Genomic DNA, 20,321 nt, shown 5'->3' on the forward strand with positions numbered 1-20,321 from the left:
CACCCTCTTCTCCTTTTGCCTTCAATCTTTCCCATCATCAGGGTCTTTTCCAGTGAGTCAGCTCTTCACATCAGGTGGCCAAAGTATTGGAGATTCAGCTTCAGCATCAGTCCTTCCAATGAATATTCAGGGATGATTTCCTTTAGGATTGACAGGTTTTACACTCCAAGGAACTCTCAAGAGTCTTCTCTAGCTTCACAGTTCAAAAGCATCAAATCTTTGGTGCTCAGCTGTTTTTAGGGTCCAACTCTCACTTCCATCCATGACTACTGGAAAAACCATAGCTTTGACTAGACAGACCTTTGTTGGCAAAGTGATGTCTCTTCTTTTTAACATGCTGTCTAGGTTTGTCATAGCTTTCTTTCCAACAAGCAAGGATCTTTTAATTTCATGGCTGCAGTCAGCATCCACAGTGGTTTTAGAGCCCAAGAAAATAAAATCTGTCACTGCTTCCACTTTTCCCCTTCTGTTTTCCATGAAGTAATGGGACCTGATGCCATGACCTCAGTTTTTTTTTTTTTTTTTTAATGTTTCAAGCCAGCTTTTTCACCCTCCTCTTTGATCCTCACCAAGAAGCTCTTTGGTTCCTCTTCACTTTCTCCCATTAAAGTGGCATCATCTGCATATCTGAGGTTGTTGTATTTTTTCCCAGCAATCTTGATTCCAACTTGTGATTTATCTAGCCCAGCATTTCACATTATGTACTCTGCATATAAGTTAAATAAGCAGGGTGACAGTATACGGCCTTGTCCTACTGCTTTCCCAATTTTCAACCAATCTGTTGTTCCATGTCGGGTTCTAACTGTTGCTTCTTGACCTCCATACAGGTTACTCAGGAGACAGGTGAAGTGGTCTGATATTCCCATCTCTTTAAGAATTTTCCACAGTTGGTTGTGATCCACACAGTCAAAGGCTTTAGCATAGTCAGTGAAGCAGAAGTAGATGTTGTTCTGGCACTCCCTTGCCTTTTCCATGATCGAATGAATGTTGGCATTTTGATCTTTGGTTTCTCTGCCTCTTCAAAACCCAGCTTGTACATCTGGAAGTTCTCAGTTCACCTACTGCTAAAGCCTAATTTGAAGGATTTTGAGCATAATCTTCCGAGCATGTGAAACAAGTGCAACTGTATAGTAGTTTGACCATTCTTTAGCATTGCCCTTCTTTGAGGAATGAAAACTCCCCTTTTCCAGTCTTGTGGCCACTGCTGAGTTTTCCAAATTTGCTGACATATTGAGTGCAGCACTTTAACAGCATCATCTTTTAGGATTTGAAATAGCTCATTGAAATTACATCACCTCCACTAGCTTTGTTCATAGTAATGTTTCCTAAGGCCCACCTGACTTTACACTCCAGGATGTCCGGCTCTAGATGAGTGACTGTACTGTCGTGGTTATCTGGGTCATTAAGACCTTTCTTATGTAGTCTGTCTATTCTTCTGTCTATTCTTGCCACTTCTGAATCTCTTCTGCTTCTGTTAAGTCCTTACTGTTTTTGCCTTTTATCATGCACATCCTTGCATGGAATGTTCCCTTTATATCTCCAGTTTTCTTAAAGATATCTCTAGTTTCTCCCATTCTGTTGTTTTCCTCTCCTTCTTTGTATTGCTCATTTAAGAAGACCTTCTTATGTCTCCTTGCTATTCCCTGAAACTCTGCATTCATTTAGGTGTATCTTTCCTTTTCTCCCTTGCCTTTCCTTCTCTTCTTTCCTCAGCTATTTGTAAAGCCTCCTCAGACAACCAGTTGACCTTTCTTGTATTACTTTTTGGGGGGGATGGTTTTGGTCACCACCTCCTGTACAACATTATGAACCTCTATCCATAGTTCTTCAGGCACTCTGTCTACCAGATCTAATCCTTTGAATCTATTCGTCACCTCCACTGTGTAATCATAAGGGATTTGACTTAGGTCAAATACCTAAATGGCCTAGTGGTTTCCCCTACTTTCTTCACTTTGAGCCTGAATTTTATAATAAGGAGCCCATGATCTGAGCCACAGTCAACTCCAGGTCTTGTTTTTGCTGCTTGTATAGAGCTTCTCTCCATCTTCAGCATCTGCAAAGAACATAGTCAATCCAATTTCGGTATTGACATCTGGAGATGTCCATGTGTATAGAGTTGGGTTGTTGGAAGAGTGTGTTTGCTATGACCAGTGTGTTCTCATGACAAAACTCTGTTAGCTTTTGCCCTGCTTCATTTTGTACTCTTTAAGACCAAACTTACCTGTTATTCTGGGTATCTCTTGACTTCCTACTTTTGCCTCCCCATCCCCTATAATGAAAAGGAAATATTTTTTTTTGGTGTTAGTTCTGGAATGTATTGTAGATCTTCATAGAACTGGTCAACTTAAAGTTGTTCAGCACCAGTGATTGGAGCATAAACTCGGATTACTGTGATGTTGAATCGTTTGCCATGGAAACGAAACTAGCTTATTCTGTCATTTTTGAGATTGCACCCAAGTACTGCATTTAGGACTGCATTGTTGACTCTTTCATTTGGTATTCTTGCCCACAGTAGTAAATATAATGAATTAAATTTGCCATTCCCGTCCATTTAGTTCCCTGATTCCTAAGATGTTGATGTTCAGCCTTGCCATATCCTGCTTGAGCACATCCAATTTACCTTGATTCATGGACCTAACATTCCAGGTTCCTATGCAATATTGTTCTTTAAAGCATCGGACTTAACTTGCACCACCAGACACATCCACAACTGAGCATTGTTCCTGCTTTGGCCCAGTTGCTCCATTCTTTCTGGAACTGTTAGTAATTGCCCTCCACTTTTCCCCAGTAGCATATTGGACACCTTCTGACCTGGGGGACTCATCTTCTGGTGTCATATCTTTTTGCCTTTTCATACTGTCCATGTGGTTCTCAAGGCAGAATAGTGGAGTGAGTTGCCATTTCCTCCTTCAGTGGACCACGTTTTGTCAGAACTCCCCACTATGACCTGTCCTTCTTGGGTGGCCCTACATGGCATAGCTCATGGTTTCACTGAGTTATGCAAGCCCCTTCACCACAACAGAGCTGTGATGCATGAAGTGGGGAGAGTGGGCCATGAGCCCTGCACAAACACAGATGATGTCATTTGTCTTCTCTTCCTGGTATGAAGGTGACTGCCTGGGGTTCTTTTTACAAAAGATGTTGCGTCGTTGGTAAAGCAGAGGATTAATTGCCTACATAGATATTCCCCATGTTATTTCATTGGTGTATTTTATGATTGATGGAATGACTTTGTGTTCTCTATCAGAAATCAGTGTATTGAACACCTTCCAAGAAGTAAATGTTGTGGAACATGCTGCCCTAGAAACTTTCCCTCAAGATGTTTTCACTGATGAACTTAAACCAGTTGAGGGACTTGTTCATCTGGACACCCTTGATGGGAAATCAAACAGTCTAGATGATTCAACTGAAGAAGTTCAGTCTATGGATATGAGGTAAGTACATTGCTTTTGAATTTGAGCCTCATCTCTTCCCCAGATACCTCCACCATCCCTTAGCTGATTTCATCTTTTCCACCCCCAAATCTTTGTACACACCTAAAATAGGTGCAGTTGCTATTCAGGAAAACTAACCATGGTATAAGTAATATCTGTATTTTGGGTTGAGTTCCCTAGAAGCAGAACCTGGAACAGGGATTCTGGGGCATGGATTTTAGTGGAGGAGAGCTCTCAGGAGAAGGGAGTGGGAGGGAAGCAGGATTGGGCAGGGGAAGTCACTCAGCAATGGATGCGGTCTCAGCTGGTCTCATGGAGCTCTGCAGGATGGTCTTCCACCAGAGAGGGCTCTGACTGTGATAAAGATGGGGCCTTCACGGCACTGTGTTCATCAGCTGTTGACTGTGGAGAATCTGGGGTGGGGACGCTTCCATCAGCCAAGGCAGTCATCCAGAGGAAGCGTGTCAGCTGTGAGTCCATAGCAGCTGGAGGATGGGCACAACCGCAGGTAAAGAGGATCTGGGTAGGGCACCAGAAGGGCCCACCCACTGTGTCCAGTATCTCATGTTTAAATAGACTTGTCATTGGAGACTTGATAAGGAACTAATTTGCTTTCAGATCCTAACAACTTAAGGAATTCTTAACTGGTGTATTTTGGATAACATCACCTGGCAAATTATTCCCCGACAAAAGTAATGCTCAGTCAGCCTGGGCTTGGGGCAGAGATGAGTGGGGGTCTTCTCTGTGTTCAGGAGGGAATGCCAGGATTTTGCACAAGCTCTGCCAGAGCTCCAGCCTGCTGCAGCTTACCCTTCTCTCTTTCCTGTGAATTCCCAGCCTCGGCCTAGGGTGAGGGGTTGGGAAGCAGGGCCTTTCCCAGGGCACACTGATTATAAATATCGCAGCTGGCCTTAAGCCACATAATGTGAAAACACGGAGTCCAGCCGCCCTGTCCCCAGTAGAGCAAGTCCTGAGCAGTCTGATAACAGGACCTCCTCAGCCCTTGCCACCACCCGCCACTGTCCTGGCAGACTTCCCCTGATTGGCACCACTCTGTCCCCTCCAGTAGGTGGGAACTGCTGAGGCATCGTAAAGGATAACGCAGTACCTATCCACCCACCCACCCCATGCCACGTTGAGGCAGTTGTGCGTATTTTTTCTGCCTCTGGGTGAGGGAACTGGACGAGACCTGGCACTGGCCAAGGTTAAAGGAAATGAAGGAGCTTTGTTTATGTGCTGCATTCTTACTGTGGCTGCCTCTGCATTTGGAGAAGGGTGACTCCTGGGGGCAGCGCCCAAGCTTATGGCACCATTCTGTCCTCCCCATGCTCTGAGCAGCTGATAAAATCCTGGGAATGGAGGTGGTCACAGTGGAAATGGGGCAGACGTTCCCAGTAATGAAACAGTTTGCCTAGGCTCCAGCCACCGGAAGTGGTGCTAGTTCAGCTGCTTTGCTTTAACTATGTTCAGTGTGAGGGAGACAGATCATCTGAGCTTCTGCAGTTCAGCTAGTTTTTCTAGATTCTTCTCCGGGCTCTTATGGAGGAGGAAAAAAAAAAAAAAAAAAAACAACAGACAAACCTGACAGCAGCCCTACTCTGGCTGTTCAGAGAGACTCCTGGTGAGGGGACTTCACATCCCAGCCCGCTGCTCATCTGAGCTAGGCCCTATGGTTGACACACAGTGGAACTTCTCTAAACTGTCATGGCATCTTCACGTGTGTCATTTATCATATACAAATGTATTACAGTGAGCATATAATGAGGCCCAAGGTCTAGTGGATGTCCAGTCTTCCACCATCTTGGGCCTAATCGGTTCTAACTAGTTTTTGTCGTATCCTCAAGGGTTATGTCATTCTTTTAAAGGTTGTGCGCTGCCCCTGCTCTCCTGTCTCAAATCCACTTCCCTGTTCTCATTCATGGGGGCCTCATTTCTGTCAGTGTCTCAGACTTGAATTAACCTGTATCTTTTATAATGTGTTACACACAAACTCTGGCTCTAAATCCATCTTCTGTAGGAAAGAAGAGTAGTATAACAAAATATGACAAGTAGAATTAATAGTTGTGTCTGTCTCTCTATCTCTCCATCTCTCTCTCCTTCCCTCTCTCCCTCCGCCCTCCAGTCCTGTTTCAAAAGAAGAGCTTATCTCTATCCCAGAATTTTCACCAGTGAGTGAAATGATTCCTGGGGTATCTCTGGACCAAAATGGAACTGGTAATGCCCGAGCACTTCAAGATCTCTTAGATTTCACTGGGCCCCCCATTTTCCCCAAGAGATCCAGTGAAAATCTCAGCCTGGATGACTGTAACAAAAACCTGATCGAAGGATTTAACAGTCCTGGTCAAGAAAATACTCTGAACACCTTCTGTTGACAAATACAACATCTCTTTAATTAAAGGTACAGTCTTTTGATGACAGTCTAAATCTGTAACTCTTCAACCTAGGTTTGTGAAGATAAGATAAACATCACTCAGCCTCCTGGATGGTCAATTTTATTTAAAAAGCACAAATATAAATGTGAATTCATGGTATATACTGCAGCACACACAAGAATTGAGACAGACTTCAAATGAATCCTTTAGACAAGAGCCTTCAGCACCACACCCCTTGTGCTCACCCCTGCTGTTTGGGGCAGTGTGTGTAGAAGCACTGGCTAAAAGTTTGACCAGCCATCTATCTCAAGTAGCAACTTTTTAGAGACAAGAGAATTCCCCCCCGCCCCCGCTAGTTTTAGTCAGTGATATCCTACATTCTATCTAGAATCACTCATATACATTGGTGAGTTGTTGGGCCAAGTGATTTGCTGTTCTGTTGACTTCTTCTGGATTCTTTCAAAGCAAACATCTGTTCTTGGATCATACCTGAGGCAAGGGGGGAAGAACTGAAGTTTGTGCCCTGAAGCTTTTGTTCCCTTCCTTTGGCCTTTTTTTCTTCCCAAAGTGTTTCTAGAAGCTTCTTCTTTGAGTAAGTTAAATTTATGGGTTATAAACACTCTGAATTTGTGTGTAGTTATAATCACCTCCTGTTGGCTTTACTTCAGATTTTGGGGCTTAGTTTTGAATGATGAAAACAGAATCTATCATCAGATCCTTTCATAACTAATTGTTCCTCCCATTTTAGACTGTTAGAAAAATTTTCTGTTCTCAACATCCTGTCAGTCACCTTGTTTTATGATATTCCACTCCTGTAACAGTACTTTGATAACTGATGTGATTTAGTCCAACCTTTCTATTTCTCAAACAAGGAAACAAGTTGGGGAGGCCATGTGGCTGAGGTCACCATGTCTCAAATGCTTATTTCTACATGACCTCAGCTACTGGCTGTAGACGGTACATTTTAGAGTTTGGTTCTTCTCTTGGCTCTTGGGGAAGCAGTTGTCCTTTTCACATATGAGAGGGAATGCGTGACAGGTAGTTTTTAAAATAAACCGTATCCCTGGTTGGAAGAGTAGCTACTTTTTGGACACTTTAACAAATTCACCTGAGTGTTCTATTTCCCTGACAGTTACATGGATTAATATTTAGTGAGAGGTTTCTTTTGTTGTTAGCATACATTGCGCCCTTTGGTTCACCTACCTCAGTATCAGATAAGGACCAGAAAATGCACAAAACCTAGAAGAGTGTTCATGGCTCTTCAAATCTATTTCCTACCTCTCTAACTAAAAAAAGTCCAAAATCCCTGTCCAAAAAAAAAAATCTTGGCTAAATAATTTATTTACATTCCTTGTATATTTTCATTTGTCATATAGTCTAGTTAGCAAATTCTTCTCAGCCAGAGGTGGCACCACCCCCACTGGAAATGTGTTGGAGCGGGTTATTGTCACAATGGTTGGAGGCAGCACTGACATTTGGAAAGCAAAACTTGTGACATTAATCATCCTGCAGGTTTTAGGATAGTCCCACATGAAGAAAATTTGATCCCCCCACCACCCCAAATAATAGTCCTACACAAAATGCTGTAACACTTCCATTGAGAGGTACTGTAAGCCAAGGAAATGTAGTTACTAAGAAGGTAAAGTCCCACACTGCATGACCATTTTAGTGACAGAGAATAGATGCTACAAATTGCAAAAGATTGTCTCTACATTGGTTTCACCTGGTTTTGGTTTTGAATTGACACAGGTGGTGTTTGGAGAAGCCGTGAAGCTGCTGGTAGTCAAATCTGAGCTGCCGGCCCTCTGAAGAAACTTCAGTTGTCTTTAACTGCTGAATTCTAAACTACTAAATTGAAATGTAACTGCATTCCTAGTTAGTACGTCAAACGCTGGCCACTCTCAGTAGAAGCTTGAGACAGTGGCCTTTTCGGGCTTTAGCAGAGTTCTATGTTATGGTTCTATTTATGAGCTTTAGCTGCTGATAAAGCGCTTCCTGTACTCCTCTATTATCATAGTGATCTTCTGAATAACCCGTGTGATTTTGACTTGAAAAGTCACCTTATAACCATTCTTATCCCCAAACTTGGAGCATATAAACATTTAGATGTCTTTTCTAAATATTCTAGACATTTGCCCAGACTCTATTTAAACATATACTGAACTTGGGCTGCATATCTCCCTGGCTCTGTTTAGAAGGAGAACAAATTCTGGAGGGTTTCCCTCATCTCTGAGGTTTCTTTGCTGGAAGTTTATATCAAGAAGCCACATTTAGTATTATTAAGCTTAGCCACGTGCAAAATGTGTTGCTTCTCATTGCTCCTTGGGCGGCCAGCAGAGTGACTCTGGCTGAGTTAAGGAAGCCATTGAACAGCATGGAAGACTGTCTGCTCTCTTAGGCATATTCCTCCAGACTTGGGCACCTGAATCTTGCAAGGGCCTTTTCATGTTGCACCTTTAAATCCTCCAAGCTATAGTCACTCCAAACCTTCAGGTGGCTTCTGGATTGAATAATTTGTGCATCTCCTGCACAGGTGGTTGCTTTTCATGTTGCTGTTTCTTCTTGGCTCTTGGGCCTTTTGTTTGTTTGTTCAACTCTAATAAAAGCAGGCACAAATGAAAAGCATTGTGCTCTGAGACAAGGGGCCCTGAACTGGCTCCAAAATGGCACTATAATAGACTTGAACATAAAAACATCTGGACGGGAGAAAATGACGGTAGAATGTATGTATACTCCACACGTTTTTTTTGCCATATAATAGTATGTTTTCTATTGGAGAGTGAAATAGCAACCCACTCTAGTATTCTTGCCTGGAGAATCCCAGGGACAGAGGAGCCTGGTGGGCTGCCGTCTATGGGGTCGCACAGAATCGGACACGACTGAAGCGACTTAGCAGCAGCAGCAGCAGCAGTATGTTTTCTTCATTTCTTGTGGTGAAATGTGACTTTCAGATTAAAGTAACCTTTTCTTCTTTGAAAACTTTTTTTTATCTTGTACAATAAAGAGTTTGGAAAGATCCATAATTCTGACTGAAGTTTGCAACCAGAATGTACAAAGAAGTCTCGGTAGTAATCTTGTTCATGTGCTCTTAAAACCAGCTACAGTGTAAGACTATTAGTTATGGAAACTGTGTATGTTTGTGTATGGTGTATATACTAAATAAAATACATGCCTCCAATAATACAGTGCCATGGATCTTGATGACTATATGGGGAAAATCCCTTTTATGACAAGCACACAGAAAATGGTAGCATGGTCTGACTTTCAAAAACTGTCTCACCATCTTTTTTACAGCCCTGTTTTGCTAAATGTCTGTTTTCTTGCAGTCTGGTGTACCTCACAGCACCATTGTGATCATGGTGATGCCTCATTTGCATGACGTGTACATTGTGTTTACTGTGAAATACATTTTCATTAAAGAGTCTGATGGTGTGTAGTGCTTTGTTTGTTTCTGTAGGCTCAATGAAAAAAAATGTGCTGAGACCAAACCAGATACCAGGTTTCTAAAAAACTTATTGGAAAAAAATTTTAAATCCCGTGTGGGTGTCCTTTCCCTGTCTAACTCATGAATCCTCTATTACCAGTTCCAACTGAAGCCAACTGTGGAAATAAGCTTCAGTGATGAGCTGTGCCAAGACAGGAGGAACTTGTAAGTACAGTAAAGTTGCTCTACTTTCATACCAGTGATGTGAGGGATTTCTAGCTGGCTAAGGTGCAGTTAACCTTAGTGTAATCTCCAAAAACATTCCACAGAGCAATCTGGCATTTAAACAAAATTATAATGGAAATGATGACCCCTTTTTTCTAGTAAGCTGAAACCCACACCAACTTTTTTGCATCTAAATCATGACTTCTTTACATCCTGGAAGGCAGTTCCAACCAAGACCAGGAGCCGAAGGGCCAGGACTGAAATAGGGATGTCAGATCTTTGTGGTAACTTCTGGGCTGCCATCTCTGAAGCTAAAGGCTCAGTCAGTGAAACTCTCCTTAGTTCTGATGACAGAGCCTCTAGTGAGGGTACAGGAGTGGACATCCTATTTTTTTTTCCATGTGCTGGCCTTAGCCTGTGGCATTATAAAGTAGCTTCTGTCATCATGAGCTCTGACCCCAGAGGGTTGTAGTGGTGGCTAGTCATTCCTAAGAGCAATTTCTGTTTTGTGACATTCTAAATCTTTCTTAGTAACTACAGGTTTTCTCTTAGTCAAACGCTTTCATAATTTTTTTTTAATTTGGAAAGCAAATGTAAAGAAATAACTTGTTTCTAGAGTTATACCCCCACTCCAGTACTGCGGAGGAGCCTGGTAGGCTGCAGTCCATGGGGTCGTGAAGAGTTGGATATGACTGAGGGACTTCACTTTCACTTTTCACTTTCATGCATTGGAGAAGGAAATGGCAACCCGCTCCAGTGTTCTTGCCTGGAGAATCCCAGGGACAGTGGAGCCTGAAGGGCTGCTGTCTATGGGGTCACACAGAGTCGGATACGACTGAAGCAACTTACAGCAGTAGAGTTATACCCATTACATTGGGGCACAACGCTGAGTGACATCCATCCCCACTCTTTAGTGTTACTCAGGAAGCACAGTTATGTAAGAAAATGGAGCAAGAACTCTTAAGAACATTAGAAAAGAGAAGCCTTTATAGGTAGTCTTTTTGCGGGAGCCCAAATGAAATAACTAGGAAACTCAGGATAGTTGCACAGGGGAGCTGACCACTAAGAGATGAAAAATTGATTGTTTTCTTATACATTAAAAACAGACAGGAAAATAATCATAACAAAGCTTATAAAATTTCTAGAAAGAACAAACTTTGTCTAAAACTTGGCCAGAGAACATTAGAATAGATGTAAATAGAAAGACATGCCATATTCCTGAAAGGGAAAGCCTACATACCTGATAAAGACAAGTAGGTGACTCACCCTCACATTCATGTAAATTCAATGAAGTTCTACTCCATGAGATTTCTGTTTTGCAACTTAAAATATAGTGGCACAGGGAACCCCTGGAAGTCCAGTGATTAGACTCAGTGCCTTCTCTGTCAAGAGCTTGAGTTCAATTACTGGTCAGGAAACTAAGATCCCATAAGCCATGTGGGATCTTAGAAAAAGAAAACATAATTTGTACATTTCATGTAAGAAAATGAACACAAAGCTAAGAAATTTATAAAATAAGTCTTTAAAACAGAGACTCCCCCCCCCCACACACAAGAAACAGTAAAATATATGGTAAAACTTCCATAACTAAAATAGTGTAATCTAATAGAGAAATATCAATAACCTCAGATATGCAGATGACACCACCCTTATGGCAGAAAGTGAAGAGGAACTAAAAAGCCTCTTGAAAGTGAAAGAGGAGAGTGAAAAAGTTGGCTTAAAGCTCAACATTCAGAAAACGAAGATCATGGCATCTGGTCCCATCACTTCATGGGAAATAGATGGGGAAACAGTAGAAACAGTGTCAGACTTTATTTTGGGGGGCTCCAAAATCACTGCAGATGGTGATTGCAGCCATGAAATTAAAAGACACTTACTCCTTGGAAGAAAAGTTATGACCAACCTAGATAGCATATTGAAAAGCAGAGACATTACTTTGCCAACAAAGGTCCATCTAGTCAAGTCTATTTTTTTTCCAGTGGTCATGTATGGATGTGAGAGTTGGACTATGAAGAAAGCTGAGCACCGAAGAATTGATGCTTTTAAACTCGGGTGTTGGAGTAGACTCCTGAGAGTCCCTTGGACTGCAAGGAGATCCAACCAGTCCATCCTAAAGGAGATCAGCCCTGGCTGTTCTTTGGAAGGAATGATGCTAAAGCTGAAACTCCAGTATTTTGGCCACCTCATGCGAAGAGTTGACTTATTGGAAAAGACTCTGATGCTGGGAGGGATTGGGGGCAGGAGGAGAAGGGGACGACAGAGGATGAGATGGCTGGATGGCATCACTGACTAGATGGACATGAGTTTGAGTGAACTCCAGGAGTTGGTGATGGACAGGGAGGCCTGGCGTACTGCGATTCATGGGGTCGCTAAGAGTCGGATGTGACTGAGCAACTGAACTGAACTGAACAGAGAAATAGAATTTGAAATAGAAATCAGCAACACACCCAAGAGACATGAGAATTTAATGCATCATGGGACCAGGGTGGGTGGATCATTTGTTTCTGGAGAGAGAGAACATGTGACTTAGTGTCTCCTGAAGGTCAACCAAGTTTAGGATCTCTGATGGGGTGGGGATAAGGACCCAGAAGTGAAGAAATGATCAGGTCAGGAGTGGGGTCCAAGGTGTGGGTGTCAGTTATGGTTCAAGGTTTAAGTCAGGGGAAAATGGAGACACGAGGCTTGGTACCAACCTCCGTAGACCCAAACTGATGCTTCCCCCAATTTGGGATATGCCATGATTTCAGGAGGTGGGAAGCAGTGGCCTCCATTTACCGTGGCTTAAGCTTCTCCTACAGGAATGGACCAGAACAGTCAGCATATCCCTGCTGTATGAGAGGTGGTCCCAAGACTTGTCAAGGATGTGAGGTAGGTAGGAGAGGGTTACTTTCCCAAGGACACAGCTGGAACTTTGCAGAGCTGGGATTGACCCTGAGTCCGCTGCTTTGGTGCCCCCAGGGGAGTTGGCGGGCTCTCTGACCCAGAGAGCAGCAGAAATGCTTTGCTAGAGCAGGTGCTTATAGCGGAGAAGGGGCAGAAGCCCCATGGAGAGTCATAGTTCTGATTCTTTTTATTAAAAAAACTATTGTGATATCATTCACATACCATAAAAATTCCTTCCTTTTAAAGGATTTCTTCACAGTCACACAACCATCACCACTATCTAATTCTAGGACCTTTTCATCTGAGTATGCTATTCAAGGGTTACTTATCCATCTGTCTACTCACAGTAGCAGAGTTTATCACCAGTTCAAGTTCCTATTGTACCTGGAAGCAAGACCATGAGATTTGAAAATAATATTCCCTAAACCAGTCGTTCCCCCTTTCCCCATAATTTCCAACAGGCCAAATTAGGGTTGTGTCTATGTAAGTCAATTCATGTTGGCTGTTTTGTTTCACATTCTCTGTGCATAAATATTGCATCAGATGCCAAACGTGGGCTTTCTATCAGATGCCCAGCATGGGCCCTTTAGGCTGATGGGAGACATGGAATGGTGAGCCTGCCTTTAGCTCTGTGGTAAATAAGCAAGAAGCTTCTGTGCAACAGTTAGGAAATGCCAAGTTTGATTCTTCTCATTGGCCCTGAGAGATGATTGATGTTAGGGGAAAGATTTGAAGTGGCCAGCCTTCTGGACTTCCAAGAAAGTATGAAGGCAGGCTTCCCCCATCTCACGAGATGCAAAAGGTAAGGAATATAGCCCCAAGGAATTAAACTTTTGCTTAAGGGAACTTCCTTTTTCGAATCAGCCCACAGCTCTCTGTCGGCTGTACTTGTCTTTGAATCACATTTTCCTAGTAGTTCGCGCAGGCTCATCTTTGAGAGCCAGAACATTGTCACCGTAGAGATGATAGCTAGGGAGGCGATAGGTTCTGCACTGTAGATGTTGAAAGAGCTTTTGGGGTTGAATGCAGCCCCTGTGGCTGGTCTTCCTGGTTTTAGAACAAATGGGATCCCACTGGCATCACTGAGAGGAAAGAAGCAATTCCATTTGCACAGTAGACCTGGCCTTCTGAAGACTTCTCAGGGGCCACCCCTGTACAGTGACAGCTCCAATGGCTGGTATGAGTTGTTCAATGTTCACTGCTAGTGAGAAATGATGCAGAACGTGGAAATAGGCTGAAAGATAACTGCCCTTACAGAGTCCTGCAAGAGTATGGTTTCAACAAGGCAGCCCAAGGGGCTGCTGAGTCTTGGGGCATGTGACTTTGCATGACTGCCTGTGTGCTGTGTACTAGGACCTCATCTTGGAGTTACTCACTTGTAGCCAGGAAGTTGTAATGACTTTTGTCCCATAGAAAAGCTAATTCCAAAGCTTATGCCTGTTTGTCCCTGTAGGACACCAAGCAGTTTTGTATCTAACTTTACAGTTTTATCCAGCATTCTTTGTCCACTAAATATATGTATGTTACTGTGTGTACACTTAAATCCAAGGGCATGTCACAATCAGTTCCGTATCTTCCCTGATCAAGTTTCATTATCCTGCTCCTTAATGAGTTAAACACTGTCAGGAGGGAAGAAAACTTACCGTACCCTTTTTGGTTCTTCTGGCTTATCTAAGAAATCAACGTTGAGACAGACTAACAGGAGATAATCAACTTTAATTTCATACAATGGGAACTCTACATACATGAGAGGGTCAGAGACCCCATGTTTATAAGAGGTTTGGAGACAGGTAAAATGAGGTCTCTGCTGTCTGAGCTGAGGAATGGAATAGAGGCCAGGGGCTTCCAAGGACAAGGGTGTCACCCAAAGGACGATAAGAAGAAGAGCAGATGTTTGGTAACTGGATGTTTGTCCTGCCATGTAGATCGGGCCACATAGATAAAATTCATTTCTGCTAGTGAGTCTTCTCTGGTTTTAAAAAAAAATTCAGTTCTTCTAGATAATCAAAGGAGGGCAGTAGTTTCTCTTGAATATGCAGAGTCTCAAAATAATCCTCATGAGAATGTGGCACGTTTGGGGGTGGCTCATTCTGAACCCTTACAACACAGGTGTAACACATGCTCACTGAACATTTATATCACAATTACGTTTGTAACCTTTGGGAACTTACACTTTGACAATGAGGACACTAAGCCCTCAGCAGCCTGTGGGAAAGTTTAAGCAGAGGCTCTAATGGCTTTGAAGGTCACATTGGATGCTAGTGTCGTGGATGTTGTGGTGCACCATCTGGATGGACCTCCCCTTTAGGACCAAGGTGTTTGTCCTTCCAGATGTCTCCTTCCAGATGCTGGAGGTAAGTTGCTGAGGCTTGTTGGTGGAGTTCTTTTCCAAGAATTACCCTTGACGGAAGGAGGCTGCCTCACCAACGTTAAATCCTCTCACTTGGGCAGCCTGAGAGGCTGGATCCTGACTGAATTATTTGGGCCTGTGAAGACCCTTGCCTCAAGGTAGGACAACTCAGAAGGGCTGTCCCAGCTTCAGAGCTCCTTGGGAGGAGCATCTGAGGCCTTTGTTGAAAATGTATTGCAGCCCAAATTCTGGCTCCTCCTTCCTTCACTCCCCCTTCCCACCCACCCACCCCCAGCACTCCCTGAGCCCTTCCTCTGTGCTAACTGGTCTCAGAGACTGTTCCTGGAAGAACCCCACCAGAGCCAGCTAGGCATGGTGCTATTTAAGAAGCAGCTATGAGGTGCCTAACAAATACAGAGTTAAACAAAGCAAATTGATCATGCAAATGAAAATTCTGAGAGCTTAATGACTGGTGTCTGGGTTGTGTCAGGACACCAGACCTGCTTGTGATAGGAAAAGATAGGTGAACTCAGTTTATCAAGGGTTTGGGGGAAAAAGGCTGCCTTGGTGGTCCACGGGTTAAGACTCAGCCCTTCCACTGCAGAGGGGATGGTTTCAATCCCTGGTCGGGGAAGCTAAGATCCTGCATGCCATGAGGTGTGGCCAAAAAAAAAAAAAAAATGTTTTTAAGTATTTAGGGGAAGAGCTTCAGGGAGAACTATAAAGATATAAATAAGGTGAGTAATGAATTTTTAAACAATTATTTTGCAGTGAAATTAAGTTTTAAACCTAACTTCACCATTACTTTTTGCCTTGCATCAATGTAGGTAGTTCACATCAATAAAAAAAAATTTTTTTCACAATAATTGCTGACTTTTGACACATTGTTTGAAAACCACACATATTGTATTGCTTTCAGAACCAGGGCCAAGCTGCTTCACATATTGCATTACAAAGGAAATGATTTATGGAACCAGAGAGCTGGTAGCGGCTACCAAATCTTGTTTAGGAATTTGTCCTCCATCTCAGTAGGAAAACAGCCATAAAGTCAGTGACTAGAATGAGCAAAAAGAAATCTGAAGCATAAGCCTGTCTAAAATCATTTTCTTCCAAATGTTATAAATCATTTCTGTTTGTACTCTACTGTTGATGATGCCCTTTAAAAAGTAAAGGTAAAGGACAGTGTCCACCAAAAACTGCCTATATCATGGAATGGAAGAAAAAGAGGAGGGATCAGGGCCAGCTAAGCATTCTACATTCAATTTCACTGACAGTGTTAAGGAACGTAACCAAAGCCAGATGGTTAAGGAAAGAGAAAACTTACCTGGTTCTGTCAGTCCTGGGTTATAAGGACCAGAGTAGACTAAAACTGAGAAAAATCTGGGCCAACAGCATTGTCAAGGGATGAGAGAGTGATTTGTCCTACTTCTTCCTAATTACCTTATTCTCACATTAGCATTTAAAAAAGAAAGCTATCCAGAAGGATGGCTGGAGGTACACATCAGGGCAGCTGACAGGTTTGCCCCGAAGCAGTGTTCCTCCAAAAAATGACAATGACGGTTGACACTTGGTCTATGTCAAGAGCCTTGATTCTCTCTCTTTTGAATTTGACTTTTTTTTTTCTGGTTTAAGAATCAGTTTAAAAACTAGTGTGAATTTTATCAAGCCTCTGTGTTTATCTGCTGGTTTACAGAAAATACAAGCAACAGAGAAGTAGTTCTTGGGCTTGAGCATGGTTTAGAATCCCATGGAGGGCTTGTTGAAACTGTGCTAGGTCCCACCCCTAGAATTTCTGATTCGGGTTTAAAGCAGAAGCCTTAAGATCCAATGCACGGTCCCACTCATGGTCCTTTTCTTTGGATTTGACACCAGTAATGTCTCATATGTGTGTGCTAAGTTGTTTTAGTCGTGTCCGACTCTTTGTGACCCCATGAACCTGATGTAACCCATCAAGTCTCAGATAGAACCAAAGCTGACCTGTGGTGGACTTGAAATATAAGTGAAAAATAAGCGTTTGTTGCTATAGGCCACTGAGATCTGGAGATTGTTATCACAGCATAATTTATTCTCACTAATATAGAACTCTTATATTAAGCATACTTGGCATTCTGCGGTAGATTTGGCTTGCCTGAAAACCAAAGAAAAACAATATAAATGGAAAGGCAAATAACATTTCACTTCTCTTAGGCTGGTTCTATACATGTGTTCTAGTCATAGACACACCAAGAGCTCTGAGACTTTATGCAAAGTACTTCTTTGTCCACACAAGCAGCATTAAGGGCAAGGGCCATCTACTTGTGCTTATTATTAATCAGTAATAAGTCTGAACAAAAATCACTTTGTTCAAAGATGAATCAAAAGAAATATATATATATTAATTTTGTATACTTCATTATATATATACACACATATGTATTTGTGAAGCACACAAAACCTAATCGTGGAAAAGAAAGAGCATACTTATGAAAATGACTCACTACTGTGTGCCAGACATTCTGCTAAATGCTGGTAATAGTAAGCAACAGATTTGGTCTCTGCCAAATTAGGTTTACAGTGAGGTAGGGAACGGAGAAGGAAATGGCAACCCATTCCAGTATTCTTGCCTAGGGAATCCCGTGGACAGAGGAGCCTGGTGGGCTGCTGTCCATAGGGTCGCACAGAGTCGGACACGACTGGAGCGACTTAGCATGCATGCATGCACTGGAGAAGGAAATGGCAACCCACTCCAGTATTCTTGCCTGGAGAATCCCAGGGACAGAGGAGCCTGGTGGGCTGCTGTCTATGGGGTTACACAGAGTCAGACACGACTGAAGTGATTTAGCAGTAGCAGTAGCAGTAGGGAACACAGATATTTAAAAGTAATAACAAGTGTCATGCAAACATTCTAACATCAAACCACCACCTTGAAACACTCCAGTTATCTGCATTTTCCATTCCTACACCTATGTTTCCAAGCATTGACCAAAAGAGGAGAGCAACTAGAGAGGTAAGTATGAACCACATAATGCAAGGTCTTATACACTCTGCCAGGAAATTCTCTGCAAAACAGGAAACAAAACTCATGTATGAAGAGAGGAAAATGATCATTGATATGGGGCTTAAAGAGAGTGGTAAGGATTAGGAACAGCTATTATGGAAATGAGAGAGGTAACATAAAAGGATTCCTGAGAGGCACCAAGGAGGTCTCCATATTAATATTATAGTTGTGTGGCTTTTTCCTCCCAAGCAGTGCTTGGAAACCTACGTGTAGGAATGAAAAATGCAGATAACTAGAGTGTTTCAAGTTAGCGATCTAATGTTAGAGTGTATCAAAGAGTGATTCAAGTGTTCTGCTTACAAGGGTGGTTGAAGTCAAAGGCCATGGGCCTGCCAGGGGATGTGAGGGCTCTGTGGATTTTGAAGAACAAGTATATTGGGACTAAGGGAGACACAGGACTTCAAGAATGAGGATTGAGTCCAAATAAATGGGGTTTGTAAACTTAAGGTTTTAGCTACAACACAGTATGAAGTGATGGATATCTAGATTTTATAGAATGGGTACCTGGGAACGGATGGATTAAGTAGAATAGAGGTCAAGTCATCTGGACTGAGGAAGTTAAGGAAGCATGCCTTAGGCATGGGTGTTGGATTCATCAGGTTGATGGCAGTAATTCAGGTGGAGAGGGAAACTTATGCAGGAAGTAGATGATGGTGGCAAAGCAAGATAAAATGTCCACCTGATGGAGTGGACCCTGAAAGAGAAATCTTGCAAGAGGTAAAAAGAACATCAAAGTGTCAAGTGAGAAAGCTTCAAGAGTGAGGACATACTACCTTTGGGGTGCTGGATGGAGTGTGGGAGGAGGGAAATCAAGAGAGCTGGCAAAAATGAGTTAATATTTTTAATTGCATGGTGGAGATAATGGTATCATTAACCTGTTTGGAAGGTCTAGAGGGGAGGTTTTGTTTTTTGGGTAGAAGCTTAATTTAAGGCCATGGGGAATGGTTAGAAATTGAGCAGGCAGGAAAGAGGCCACAGCCATTGCAGGTTCGGGTGGGCTGAAATCCAAGGGACCAATCTCCTGCTTGTGACTGAGGGGTGAGCTCCTACCCCTGACCTTTAACCTCCAGGATCCGCGAACCATTGCACCCATTGTGGTCCTTCCTTCCCGGAGGGAGAGCGGCAGACGGCGCATGCGCCCTGGACAGAGCTGCAGAGGTGGGAACGGCCGGCAGAGGGCGCAGGAGCTCAGGCCGGAGCCACTCAGGCGGGGCATCCGTCACCGGGAAAGCGTTGAGAGCAGAGGTCGGTGGGAGAGCGCGCTCAGCGCGAGGTACCGGGCAGTGGGCGTGGCCAGGGCGGGGGCGGGGCGAGGCGGTTCCGGAAGGAAGTGGTTCCGGGTCCCGCGGCCCGGCTGAGGTAACCGTGTTGCCGTTTCTGTGGGAGGCGGCGGCCGTGTGAGGGGCGAGGCCCGAGGGGCCGGCGGCGGCGGCGGCGGCGGCGGCGGCTGCGATAGCGGGAACTTCTCGGTCCGGTGAGCGGCCCTGGGGGGCGGGCGAGTCGAGGAGGCTCCGGGCCGAGGGGAGGGCGTGTCCGTCGCCTTAGAGAACGGTTCTTGGGGTAGCGGGTGAGACGGTTGAGGCGGTTGGGAGGACGCGGCGGCCCAGCTTGGGATCCCGGGGGACTGCTCCCTTATCTCTGGACACTAGATCGGTGCCTTATTTTAGACGCGGCGACCCGGGCACCTGCTGCCGGGGCCCTGACCCTCGCCCGTTGTCGGGCAGGCTTCGGCCCCCAGCGGTCATGATCGTCTGTCTTGGGGACGGGCGGGGGGAGGGGGCGGTGCCCAGGGACAGAGCCCTTTTCCCAGAGGCGGCTGCCGACGCGTCGCCGGAGGGACCCTAGCCGAGGAGCCCCCGCTTTGTCCTTCTCGGGAGGCTCTCCTGCCGGGAAGCGGCGTCTTCCTCTGCTAACGTCCAGAGTGAGTAGTGAAGGCTGCTCTTTATCCTGCATTGTAAAGTAAAACTTGTCTTTTTAGAAACATATTGAAAATTGAATCTTCTGTGGTTCTCTGAGGTGTATTTAGGAAACTGGGCCGGCTATTGTCAGGTTTGCCCTGTCCGTAGGTCGGGAGGGAAAGAAATCTGAGAGAAACTTATCCTGTCACATATTTTCCTGCCGAGGTGCTTTTCGAGCTGCCTCTTAGGTGATTGCTTTTCTTTTCTGAAACAAACTAAAAACCACAGGTAGAAATCAAGAAGGTCTCTCAGACTTCTGGCCAGGCAACCTTCTTAACGTTTTCCTGAATTTGAAAATAAAAGATTTTGATGTAGATTCATGATGAGTGCTTTATTTTTCGATGGTGTTTTAATGCTAACGGTGTAGAATGCTTTATTTTTTCACGTGGTATTTTTAAAATGGCTACTAAAGTGTTCTTTTGAAAGCCCTGCTCTTTCACACCCTCCCCAGAAGCCTTTAAAACATTTGATTAGAAATATTTATATAGCGAAATATTTAATAATATATTTATATATACAATTTCTAAAATATACAGAACCACGGTGAGGAAGATAACTCTTCTTTCACCGTTCAAATAACCATTGTGAGTGTTTACGCTGGGGATACACTTTCCATCTTTTTTTTTTTTTAGAGATGA

General features: G+C 43.7%; 2 protein-coding genes across 20 annotated transcripts in view; both read left to right on the forward strand.

The window, feature by feature from the left end:
* The window catches only part of MAP7D2 (MAP7 domain containing 2), a 101,408-nt gene extending 92,178 nt beyond the window's left edge, over positions 1 to 9,230 (forward strand). For 8 of the 9 annotated variants that reach the window (XM_059883877.1, XM_024988501.2, XM_005227589.5 and 5 more), the window contains 2 exons: positions 3,248 to 3,434; positions 5,557 to 5,832. In XM_059883877.1, the coding sequence (XP_059739860.1) occupies positions 3,248 to 3,434; positions 5,557 to 5,806 (437 nt within the window). In that variant the 3' untranslated portion in view covers positions 5,807 to 5,832. Of the gene's footprint in view, positions 1 to 3,247; positions 3,435 to 5,556; positions 5,833 to 7,555 lie in introns of those variants that run through there. The other variant, XM_059883879.1, reaches the window with a different exon arrangement.
* Positions 9,231 to 19,054: 9,824 nt separating this feature from the next.
* The window catches only part of BCLAF3 (BCLAF1 and THRAP3 family member 3), a 52,447-nt gene continuing 51,180 nt past the window's right edge, over positions 19,055 to 20,321 (forward strand). For 9 of the 11 annotated variants that reach the window (XR_240753.5, XR_009493614.1, XM_059883883.1 and 6 more), the window contains exon 1: positions 19,055 to 19,199. The gene's annotated coding sequence lies outside the window, so the exon portion shown is untranslated. The other 2 variants (XM_059883882.1, XM_024988863.2) reach the window with 2 other exon arrangements.

The sequence above is a fragment of the Bos taurus genome, chromosome X (assembly GCF_002263795.3).
Source record: "Bos taurus isolate L1 Dominette 01449 registration number 42190680 breed Hereford chromosome X, ARS-UCD2.0, whole genome shotgun sequence".
NCBI lineage: Eukaryota > Metazoa > Chordata > Mammalia > Artiodactyla > Bovidae > Bos > Bos taurus.